This window comes from Gorilla gorilla, chromosome 3 (assembly GCF_029281585.2).
Source record: "Gorilla gorilla gorilla isolate KB3781 chromosome 3, NHGRI_mGorGor1-v2.1_pri, whole genome shotgun sequence".
Classification (NCBI taxonomy): Eukaryota; Metazoa; Chordata; class Mammalia; order Primates; family Hominidae; genus Gorilla; species Gorilla gorilla.
This window is the reverse complement of record NC_073227.2, coordinates 118282050-118294923: the sequence shown is the minus strand read 5'-3', so window position 1 is coordinate 118294923 and position 12874 is coordinate 118282050. Positions and strand designations below refer to the sequence as shown.

Below are 12874 nucleotides of genomic sequence, written 5' to 3'. Positions count from 1 at the left end.
TAGAAATACACAGATGAATATTTGAATAGAACCATCTATTAAACATTTTCTATTAAGCAAATTTGCATATATGAATGTTCAGTTCAGTTTATAAGAAATGTCTTCTTTAGTCTGTTCTAAAATATACTTTGCCAATGAATGTGTGGAGTGTTAACATGTAAGCTATATAGGCTTGCATCTCTTTCTGAAAAGGTTCTGAAGGCATTGTGTGGAGCCTGGCCATAGGTCATTTCTACAGCTGCCACTGGGACCTTCACTAGTGATACAACAGTCATAGAATATATTTTGCAGTAACCATTTCACATACTCCCAGGAATATACTAAGAGGAACTGAAGGTATCTAACATATTTGTAAGGCAAGACAATTATAATACTAGCAAACCTTTATTATGTGGCAGCCTCCAGAACAAAGTGATTGTGATATTTATCCACCTGTGGTATGTATGGCTCTGATTGTCTTATTTAACTTGGGAAGATTATTAACCTTCAGGTGACTATAGACGACTACTTGATTTTATTGTACTTAAGAGACACCTCTTTGGAGACAAGTAGATAGATTGCAAGTATATTTGGAGATAAAATTAACATGATTTTTAATGGGCTAGATGATGTTATAAGGGACTGGGAGGAATCAAGAATGAATACTAGATTTCTGCATCAAGCAACTTAATGATGCTTAAGGTACTACAAGAGATGGATGTGGGGAAGACAGGATATTTTCTGTGTGTGTGTATGTGTGTGTGTGTGTGTGTGTTTGTGTGCGCTCACGTGCGCTTGCGCATGTGCCTGTGAATGCATGTGCGTGTATGTGTACCCTTGATTTTTTAAAAATATGATTTTCACAAATAAAATCTCAGGTTTCATACTATTTCTGTTAATCTGATATATAGCCCTAACCTTACATCACTTGACACCAATCATATTTTAAAATATATTTTTAGAAATAGAAAAGAATATGATATCAATTTGGTTTAAGGGGATAATGGGGAAAAGAATAATGGTTCTGCAGTAAAAGATATGGAAGAGTTTAAACAGGATAACCTGCTAGGGGTAATGTTAATGTTTATTTGAATATGAATAGATACATATAAGTGATTATGATAGAAAAAGAAATAGCACAATTAACAAAGTAGACTTAGAACACAGAATTTCTGGTTTGTAGGAATAAAGACAGATACATTTCTGAGATGCTTATTTTAGTCATTGATTTAGGAGTTGTCGGGCATTTCATCTAAATGCATTGAATTGCCTTATGTCTTCAATTATTAATTTTAAATACATAATATTTCCTTTATGGCAATGGCTCTTACCGCTGGATGCATATTAAAAACATCTGAGGAATTTAAATACGTTCTGATACCCAAGTGCCAACATGCCCTTTGCTCTTCCTTCCAGAAATTGATTCAGTTGGTTCAGAATAGGGCCTAAACAGCAATATATATATTTTAATTCCTCAAGTAATTCTAATAAGCAGCCATGGTTGAAAACTATCATTTTATAAACATTATACTTAGCATCTAAAATAATAAGATAGTATTTAGGATAATAAATTTCAGAGTCCTTTTAGTACTTCCAATAATAAATTATTATTTTAGTAGTGTTAATATTTACCTACTTTACACAACTCAAAAGAACATATATGTTGTACTATATTTTTGTCTAAAAAAGATAGGAAAATAGGAAAACATACACATAACTACTTGGCTATATAAACACGATGAAGATAAACCAGAAAACAATGATGTTAGTTATCTACAAGGGATGGTGAGGAGGTAAAGTGCAAGCACTGGTATGCTGCTGTTTATTTGTACTGGCTTGCAAGACCCAATTGTTAAGTTTCCAGGAGTTTTGCAAGCTGGCTGACATTATGTTGGTAGTGTGAAATTAGCCACTGTTGTGGGTGTATTTACACCATGGAAATCAGCAAATGTTGCAAATTGAGACTTTTCTGTCCCAAGTGGCGCAGCATCCCCAACAGGGGGCGTAACACTTCTTTGACTACACTTCAAAAAATACGTATTTATCTTTTGGAAAGATTTCAATGTTTCATATATTAAAAAATAAAAATAAATCAGTAAGAATGGGAAAAGTTAAAAACTAAACTGAAAACAAATGGAAACAAATGAGCAGTTTTATTTCAAATGAATGCCCTTAACTACACTGAAGGGAAAAAAAGAAGTAATAATCCAGGTAACCATAGTGTTTGACTATATCAGTCTTCGATGGGGGCTGGAATTGGAGGGTGAGTGGGTAGTGAATGTAAGAATTGGAAACAGGGCGGGTGCAGTGGCTCATACCTGTAATCCCAAGACTTTGGGAGGCTGAGGCGGGTGGGTTACTTGAGGTCAGCAGTTTGAGACGAGCCTGGCCAACATGGCAAAATCCAGTCTCTACTAAAAATACAAAGATTAGCTGGGCATTGTGGCATGTGCTTGTAATTCCAGCTACTCAGAAGGCTGAGGCACGAGGATCCTCTGAACCCAAGAGGTGGAGGTTCCAGTGAGTCGAGATTGCGCCTGTGTGATGGAATGAGACTCTGTCTCAGAAAAAAAGAAAAAAAAAAAGAATTGGAAACAAATTCTTAATTATTTTTAGTAGGTTGGTTTATTGGGATGGTATGGGTAAAGCAATTATAAAACTATCTTAGATATATCACAAGTTTGAGCAAAAAAGTTGATAATCTGAGGTATGGTTTTCATTGTTAAGGAAGGTGCATACAAATATGGATTGGAGGAGGTGAAAGAGGACCTTGTGGGATGGATTTGAATTGAAGGCTTTTATGTGAACTCATGATTTTTAATATATATTTATATGTATGAATATATGCATATATATGTGCACATGTAAATGTATATATGTTCACATGTCTATGTATGAGTGTATATATGTATGTGTGTGTTTCTCCCTCTCATTCTCTGTGAATGTGTGTATGTCCTAGCTCTGTCTGCTAAATGAACTAAGAAGCAAAGATACCCCAGTAGCAAGGGACACATCAAGTGCCCAGATCTTGGTCTCTAATTCTATTCCTACTGAAAGAAAAAGGATTCCTCAGAGAAATAACTGATTCTAGGGTAGGTGGAAGAGGACAGTGTAACATTTTATTTCAGAAAGTAAGTTCTAAACGAGATAATGATGAGAGCATATCACAGGGACATAGGAAACAACATGAAGGACCCCCCACCTGCTCAGTAATGAATTATAAATCATTAACATTGGCATTCATGAGTCAGTGTAGATAATAAATAGATAACTAAGTACAGTTGACCTCTGAACAATGTAGAGATTAGGGATGCCAACCCTCCAAGCATTTGAAAATCTGCATGTGGCTTTTGACTTCTCCCAAACTTAGCTACAAATTGGCTATTGTTAACTGGAAGCCTTACCAATAACATAGTCAAGTAACACATATTTTGTATGTTATATGTGTTATGTACTGTATACTTACAATAAAGTAAGCTAGAAAAAAGGAAATGTTATTAAAAAATCACAAGGAAGAGAAAATATATTTACTATTTATTAAATGGAAGTAAATTACTATAAAGCTCTTGTCATTACATTCAATAGACTAGGAGGAGGAAGAAGAGGAAGGGTTGGTCTTTCTATCTCAAGGCTGGCAGAGACTGAAGAAAATTTGTGTATAAGTGAAACCACATTGTTCAAACCCGTGTTGTTCAAGGGTCGACTATAGATAGGTAAGTAGATAGCTAATGAAATAAATAATTGAAGGAGAAGGGAGAGCACTTGCTTACAGTAGAATGCTAAGTACTTATAAATATAGAGGCAGTGTTGAATTTGATCAAAATTAAAATTACCAGTGAAGACCAGCAGACATCATATCTCCAGATATGATATCCTGGGAAAGCCACACATCACCCACCTAGTAGTATGTCCAGAAATGTATAACCTGGATATAATTATGAGGAAATATCAGGTAAACCTCAAGTAAGTAAGGTTCTATTATACAAAAGGGTGATTCTCTCAAAATGTTAAAATCACAAAACACAAAGGAAGGCTGTAAAAATGTTCCTACATTAAAGGACATAAAAGAGACACGATGACTAAAGCATTATGTGACTCTAAACTAGATTATGTACTGAAGGGGAAAAATGCAATAGAGGCCTTATTAGATCAGCTGACGAATTTGGAATACGAATCCTAGATTACATGAAAGCATTAGATAATTGATACATTTACTGAAGTTGATAACTGTACTGTGGATATGTAAGAAAATATCTGCATTTTTTTTGTAAATACATACTGAAGTATTTGTGGGTGAAGAGCCATGAAATATGTAACTTTCAAAATCTGTGTCTGTGTGTGTGTGTGTGTGTGTGTGTGTGTGTGTGTGTGTGTAGAGTAAGAGAGACAGAGAGAGGAAGAGAAAGACAAACAGACAAAACAGAGATAGAGTTGGCAAAGAAAAAAAGGCAAATGAGGTAACGTGATAATAGAGGAATCTGGGTAAAGGTTATACACATATTTTCTGTATTATTTTTATTCATGCATCTTCTCTGTAAATTTGAAATTCTTTTCAAATGAAAAGTTAAAAAGATTATACAATGCTAGCCCACATCTGTAATCCCAGCACTTTGGGAGACTGAGATGGGCAGATCACAAGGTCAGGAAATTGAGACCATCCTGGCTAACACGGTGAAACCCCGTTTCTACTAAAAATACAAAAAAATAGCTGGGCATGGTGGCGGGTGCCTGTGGTCCCAGCTGCGTGGGAGACTGAGGCGGGAAAATGGTGTGAACCCGGGAGGTGGAGCTTGCAGTGAGCCAAGATCGCGCCACTGCACTCCAGCCTGGGCAACAGAGCGAGACTCCATCTCAAAAAAAAAAAAAAAGATTATACAGTGCTATATCTCATGAGTTTATAGTTTTATATCTATATATATATAAAACATTTTATATATATAATGTTAATAAGTTTAAAAGTTAAACTGAATTGATAAACCACTGAATCTAAGATTTTTTTTGAGATATCTAATGATACTGTTGAGTTAATTGAATATACATGTCGAGGAACTTTTTCAATAAATATAATTTGATCACATAAAATAAAGTGTTAGATCATATAGTTTTTTATTTATATTAACTGGCAGAATATTTTAAGTATGATCCTTATCCCTACACTATCATCTAGAGTCTCATGTTGAGATTATTTTCTTCTAAAAGTCTGTCTGCCTTAGTAAGGCACATAATACATTACTATATTAGTATACAGGTGATTTTACTAAAAGCTATATATTTTATGTTTTGATGGGTACAAGATCTTAGTTCATCTACATTTTCTTCACTCCATTAAGAAATAAATTAACTCTAGATGTTATATTACTCAAAAGTCAGCTTTTAACTCATGAAGTATCAAAATGTACTATACTTTCTTATTGGCATATTTTCCTGTTCTTCACTAGAGATTTTTACCTATGAAATCAATCACCCCGGCTCCTGGCACATATAATGAACCTCGAACTGCTCTCAAGTCTTTGAAGAAAACATCAGGACTGAAAAATATTCCATTTGGTCAAAGTGCTGTTCGATTCACACAGGACATCAGGACAGAGGAAATGCCAGGTTAGCAATTTATCTGTATATGTCTACTCTTCGGCTTTATAAAGAAACTTAATGTTCTTAACAAGATAGATACACCAGAGAGTATGTTTTCTTTTTTGTCCTATGGTTGGTGTCATTTTAAGTCAACATTTTTTAAAGCATTCACTATACATTAAACACAGAAAAATCAAAATAATATACAGTTTTAGTAAGATTTCAGTTTAACATTCTGCACATCCTAATTATAATTTTCTGTTGTTTTTCTTTATTTGGTAAATTTTCTGATTTTTTTCTTGGCAGATGAACAACATAATATATCAACTATGTGGTCACCATTAGTAATATAATTTATGATGTTCAGTTTTGTTAAACTTTTTTATTTCAGAGGTTTTCAATCATGTATTCTGGTATTCTCAGTGGATATTTTAGTGTTCAGAGCTAAGAATATAGAACCAAAATAAATTATAAAATTGCTGACATACAGTTCTGGGCATCTATTGCTGTTCAACAATCTTAGTCGCTTAAAACAACAGGCTTTTCTATTATATATCATTATTTTGTGGGATGGCTAGAAGGCAAGGCTCAGATGGGTCTGTTATTCAAAGGATGTACTTAGCTCCAGCATGGCTGCCTGAGGGCAGCCTAACATTTAACATGGTGGCCCAGGGTTCCATGAGACCTGACCAGATGCTGCAAGATTTTTTTATGACCCAGCCACAGAACTCCCAGGATATCATGTCTTCTGCATTCTATTAGTTAATTAAGTCACTCAGGGTAGCACATATTGATTGGAAGGACATGAAACTTTATCTCTTAGTGAGAAGAGTAGCAAAGAATTGATGGCCAATTTTAATCTACTGTATGATCAATTCCCTGGCTACAAAAATATTTACATTGTTCCTACATGCACCTACTCCTTCTCAAGGACCCAAAAGTTTCATGTAATTATGTCATAATTTCAAAGTCCAGGATCATTTTTTAAAAAAATTTTCGAGGCATGATCTCTCTCTCTCTGTCATCCAGGCTGGAGTTCAGTGGCATGATCATAGTTCACTGCAGCCTCCAACTCCTGGCTCAAAGGATCCTCCTGCTTCAGCCTTCTGAGTAGCTGGGACTACAGTTGTGTGCTACAATGCCTGGCTATTTTAAAAAAATTTTGGCCTGGCACGGTGGCTCACACCTTTAATCCCATAACTTGGGGAGGCTGAGGCGGGTGGATCATGAGGTCAGGGGATCGAGACCATCCTGGCCAACATGGTGAAACTCCATCTATACTAAAATACAAAAAATTAGTCGGGTGTGGTGGCGCGCATCTGTAGTCCCAGCTATTGGGGAGGCTGAGGCAGGGGAATTGCTTGAACCTGGGAGGCGGAGGTTGCAGTGAGCCGAGATCATGCCACTGCACTCCAGCCTGGCAACAGAGCAAGACTCCGTCTCAAAAAAAAAAAAAAAATTGTGGAAATGAGGCCTCATTTCGTTGCCCAGGCTGGTCTTTCACTCCTAACCTTAAATGATCTTTCCACCTCGGCTCTCAAAGTATTGGGATTACAAGCGTAAGCCACAACTCCCAGCCCCGGGTCTTGTCATCTAAGTCAGGTATAAGTGCAAATGAGGATTCTTGTGTGTGGTTCTTAAGATACAGCTCCTTCTCTATAAGCAGAGCTGTGAACCAAAGAGAGGGTTGTTTCATCCACCATACAGTGGTGGGAGAGATATAGGATAATCAGATCAGACACTCCTGTTCAGGAAGAGGGAAAACTGGAGGCCCACAACAGTCACAGTACCATAGCAATTCTGAAAATCAGCTGGGCACATGTTAGCATTTCCTTGATGAGGATCCAGTAAGGCTCTCTGGGGGGAATGATTTTCTGTGGTTGTTTGTTCTGCCTTTTAGGCTCTTGGTTCTGCTCTGAGTCATCTTTTTCTCTATGAAATAGGCTGTGTTTGCCGCTGTAGCTTTCTCAGCCTGCTTCTATCAGCTTCTTTTCCTTTTTACTCTCATTGTCCCTTTTATCCCAAGATGATACGATTCTTATAAAACCTTTGAGTTTCTTATTGTTTTAATTTATAATCAAATTCACTAGACAAAAGCCACAGTTACATTTTCTTAGAAAAACTTTTTTAAATCACCTGTGAGGCTGTTACATGTTTTGTGTCACCTTTGTCTATTTTGTATCACCTTTGAGGCTATTATGTTTTTAACACCCTTAAGTTGTTAGGGCACCATTGTCTAAGTGAAAAGGGCCCAGGATAAAGACCTTAAGATTCTTAAGGCCTCTTTTTGAGAGGTTCTATGAGGGATTACCATAAATATTTCTAAAGGTCTTACAGCCAAATCCTGCTTTACATCTTTTCCTTTAAGCCACTTCTTCCTTTGAGAGATTTTTGTTATCTGGATAGACTGGGGATGAAAAACAGTTTATTTTCAAATCTAGGAAATTCTAGTTCCTTTTTATTTCCTATACATTCTCCTTGAAAAGTTAACACTGTATTACTTTTTATTTATTTTTAACTTTTATTTTAAGTTCAGGGGCACATGTTTGGGATTGTCATATAGGTAAATTTGTGTCGTGGGGGTTTCTTGTACAGACTATTTCATCACCAGATATTAATCCTAGTACCCATTAGTTATTTTTCCTGACTCTCTCCCTCCTCCCACCCTCCACCACTGGTAGTCCCCATTGTCTGTGGTTCCTCTCTATGTGTCCATTTGTTCTCATTATTTTGCTCCCACTTATAAGTGCAAACATGTGGTATTTGGTTTTATGTTTCTGTGTTAGTTTGCTAAGGATAATGGCCTGTAGCTCCATCCATGTTTCTGCAAAGGACTTGATCTCATTCTTTTTTATTGCTGCATAGTATTTCATGGTATATATGTACCATATTTTCTTTATCCAGTCTACCATTGATAGGCATTTAGGCTGATTCCATGTCTTTGCTGTTGTGAATAGTGTCTCAATGAACATACACATGCTTGTGTCTTTGTAATAGAACAGTTTATATTCCTTTGGGTATATACCCAGTAATGGAATTGCTGGGTCAAATGGTGGTTCCAGAAAACTGAACACTTTATAAACTCTTTTCCTTCTATCTACCTATACCTTCTCACACATGGATGAAAGGAACTATTGGCACTTTGAAATTCAGCCTGGAAATTTCCTTAGTTAGAATCCAGCAGTTCATTAGGTATTTTCTTCATTACCTCAAGTATTAGTGTTGCTAAAATTTCTGCCATTGCATAATACCAGTTATCATTTCTCCATGCTCTAATAACGTTTTCCCCACTGTCTTTCAAGTCATCACCAGCAGTCTCCTCAAGGCCTTTATTCTAACTCGTCAGGTGGCTCTAGTTTCTGACCGATTGCCCGATTCCAAAGTCGCTGCCACGGATTTTAGAGTTTGGTTATAGTAATACACTTCGTATAATTGTTTGCTATCATTCCATGGAGAGATTGAGTCTCAATCTTCTCCCCTTCAGTCTTGACTAGCCCTGGTGCTTTCTTGACCAATGCATGGAGTGGAAGTGATATTCTAGCACTTCTCAGATAAAACCATTTGCTTTACAGATCGATCTGGGCCTCTTGAAACAGTTGGTCTTGGAGCCCTGAGCCCCTATGTTGAAGTATGACTACTTTAAGAATGCCATTTGAGGCTAGCTCAGTAGTATTTATCATTGTAAACTTGAAATAATCAAAAGGGTCAGAGTCCAGTTTAAGAGAGTTTATTCAGGTGCAAAGGCTAGAATAGCTATTCAAGTAACACAGACTCCAAAGGAATGGGGTCAGTGCTCCAAAGGTGAAAAGGTCTTGCTCTTATAGTCAGAAAATAAAGAAATTTAATAGGATTATAACATTTTTTTAAAAAGCTGGTTTATGAGTTATAGCAATTTGATTAGTTATAGCAGTTTAGCTATAGCTGTTTTCCTTTTCTAATTTAAAAGAGTGCATTTAATATTCCATCTTAGACAATGTGATAGTCATGAGATCTTTGTGTCAGAGAAGTAAAAGGGAAGGAAGTTAAGGTATAATGAAGATCAATAGTGGAGAGGCAAGGGGTCTTCTCTGGCACTTTTTAGTCTTTTACAGTATTTTAGAAAACAATGTGGATAAAGAAAAGGTGAATCTATAATCAGAGGAACAAAAGTTACAGCTGCCTGTCATGTGATTCAGGTTGCATAAGCACAATCCTTTAAGGCTCAAAATAATTTAAAGTTCCAACAGCTTTGATTTTGAGTTGCTTATTTATATATCATGAATCTGAAATCCAAATTATTTCTAAGTATTAACTTATTGAGTGGCCCAGTTACTCTAAGATTGGGTCTTACTGTCAGTTTGATGGTCTAGTATATTACAAATAAAATATTATACATCCTTCAAAGTTACTTTATTTATAAAGGGCAAGTTAAATTAAGAATGACCTCTAAAATGTAATCTAGAATCTTACATATTTTAAGGATTAGTAAGAATGGCCGTCATGGAAATTTGATTTCTTTTCATGTAATTATTAGATTAGAGTAAAGAATTGGACTTGTAAAGCAGTTATAGAGCAGATTTGACCACCTAATGTGGAGCTCCAAAATGTTTGCAAGTTACTATTATGAGGCACCCCTAAACCTTTTAACTCTCCCATAGCAGATCTGATCTGGGGTTCCTGGGCATTTCTATACTTAATGACTCTAAGATAAATATAAGAAAGTTCTAATGTGAGTGAACCATATGATCAGAATGGCTTTGCAAGTCAGATTAAGGTAGTACCTGAGATGTGTATGTCTGAGGTCCCTAGCCCTGAGGATGCTATATTAAGTACTTAAGCTCACCTGCAAAGTGCTATGTTATGCTCTTGAGCCAGAAGGGAGATAGATTTGACATAGTTACTTGTTATTTATATATCTTAAGTGGTGGCTCAAATAGTTTTCATTATACTTTGTGTTTATCTTTTTCCTAAACATTACCACTGGAAGAATGTTGAACAGCAGCAGGAATGATATATATTAGCACTTAGGTTTTCTGAGAGTTGGCACAACAGAATTTTCATAGATATTTTTAGGGAATAGACTAGAACTGGAATATTTGAAAAATTGGGAAGAGTTTGTTTACAGTTAGAGAGAAATCTTATATGTGTCAGAAGTATGAAGGATATTTCTATGCAGAAAGATTTAATCACTTTTAGATCTGGAGTGAACCAAAGTAACATCTAACCTAGTACTACCCAGTGACACTCTTTTGTCAACTGTTTCTTGCCTATGATGAGAAAAGAGATTCTACCAGAACATAAATCAACACAACCCTCTCTTCATTCAGAAGGACTAGTTACAAAATGCTTAGTGAAATAGTCAATTTACATTTAGTTGTAAACCCCTTATCTTGTAGATTGTTCTTGGACAAACACTGATCTAATCGATTCCTATTATTTTTAGATGAGGAACTTGAAGCCCAGAAAAACAAATGAGATTTAAGTGAAGTTTCATATCTATTTAGTGGCAGGACTAATTAAGTAGAATGCAGATAACATGAGTACAACCAAGTTAAGTGTTCTTTAAGTATATCATATTGAGTCTGATGGATATTGCTGCTCACTAGAATTGATTTTTTAAACAACATACTCAAATGTTTGTTTTAAGTATTTGACTGTCTTGATAAAAACTTTTCAACAGCATAGAAAGTTGTATTATTTTAAATGAAAAATATATGAACCGAAATTCACTCAGAACTACCACTGTGGAAAATATTCCAGGTTATGAATATGCACAGAAAAATAAAAGACAAAAATTAAAATAACTTTTGTGACAGGGAGGTCAAATGATAGGATATATTAATTTTTTTGTGAAATGTATTTTATTGCTCCTGTATTATTTGAAAACTTTTTAGTGTTGAGATTTATTTATTTATTTCTGCTCTATTGAGGTATACCTTATACATAATAAATATTATTCATTTAAATGTACAATTTGATGAGTTTTGGTAGATGTATGTAGTCAGGCAATCACAATTACAGTAATGTTTTGGAGCACTTTAATCATTCCTAAAAAGTTTCTTCATGTTCCTTTGCAGTTAATCTCTATTCCCACTTCTGGCCCTAGGAACTGTTTCTGCTGCTATGATTTTATCTTTTCTAAATTTACATACAAATGGAATTATACATTATTCAAGCTTTTGAGTCTGCCTTTTTTTACTTATGATATTCTAGAGAAACATTTATATTGTTGTGTTTGTCTTTCTTTTTTATTGCTGAGTAGTATGCCATGGTTTGGGTGTAGCACATTTTGTTTACTTATTCATCAGCTGATGGACACTTGAGTTCTTTTCATTTCTTTTGTGAAAATACCTAGAAATAGAATTTCTGGTCATATGGCAAGTGTATTAGCCCATGTTCATGCTGCTGATAAAGACATACCCAAGACTGGGCAATTTACAAAAGAAAGAGGTTTAATGGACTTACAGTTCCACGTGGCTGGGGATGCCTCACAATCATGGTGGAAGATAAAAGGCACATCTCAAATGGCAGCAGACAAGAGAAGGGAGCTTGTGCAGGGAAACTCCAGTTTTTAAAACCGTCAGACCTTGTGAGACTTACTCATTATCATAAGAACAACATGGGAAAGACCCACCCCCATGATTCAATTACCTCCCACCAGGTTCCTCCCAAGACACATAAGAATTGTGGGAGCTACAGTTCAAGATGAAATTTGGGTGGGGACAGAGCCAAACCATATCATTCTACCCTGGGCCCCTCCCAAATCTCACGTCCTCACATTTCTAAACAAATCATGCCTTCCCAACAGTCCCCAAAAGTCTTAACTCATTCAGCATTAATTCAGAAGTCCACAGTCCAAAGTATCATTTAAGACAAGGCAAGTCCTTTCCACCTATGAGCCAGTAAAATCAAAAGCAAGTTAGTTACTTCCTAGATACAATGGGGGTACAGGCCTTGGGTAAACACACCCATTCCAAGTGGGAGAAATTGACTGAAACAAAGGGGCTACAGGCCCCATGCAAGTCTGAAATCCAGCGGGGCAGTCAAATCTTAAAGCTCCAAAATAATCTCCTTTGACTCTGTGTCTCACATCCAGGTCATGCTGATGCAAGAGGTAGGTTCCCACAGTCTTGGGCATCTCCATCCCTGAGGCTTTGCAGGATACAGCCTCCCTCCCGGATGCTTTCATGGGCTGGTGTTTTGTCTGTAGCTTTTCCAGGCACATGGTGCAAGCTGTCAGTGGATCTACAATTCTGGGGTTTGGAATATGGTGGCCCTCTTTTCATAGCTCCACTAGGTGGTGCCCCAAAAGGGACTCTGTGTGGTGGCTGTAACTGCACATTTT

The 12874-nt window shown here is 36.2% G+C and overlaps 1 protein-coding gene across 3 annotated transcripts in view; it reads left to right on the top strand.

Annotated features, from left to right (window-relative positions):
- The window catches only part of STPG2 (sperm tail PG-rich repeat containing 2), a 672078-nt gene that overhangs the window by 157003 nt on the left and 502201 nt on the right, over positions 1 to 12874 (top strand). For all 3 annotated transcript variants that reach the window (XM_063705437.1, XM_063705439.1, XM_063705438.1), the window contains one exon: positions 5418 to 5577. In XM_063705437.1, the coding sequence (XP_063561507.1) occupies positions 5418 to 5577 (160 nt within the window). The remainder of the gene's footprint in view (positions 1 to 5417; positions 5578 to 12874) is intronic.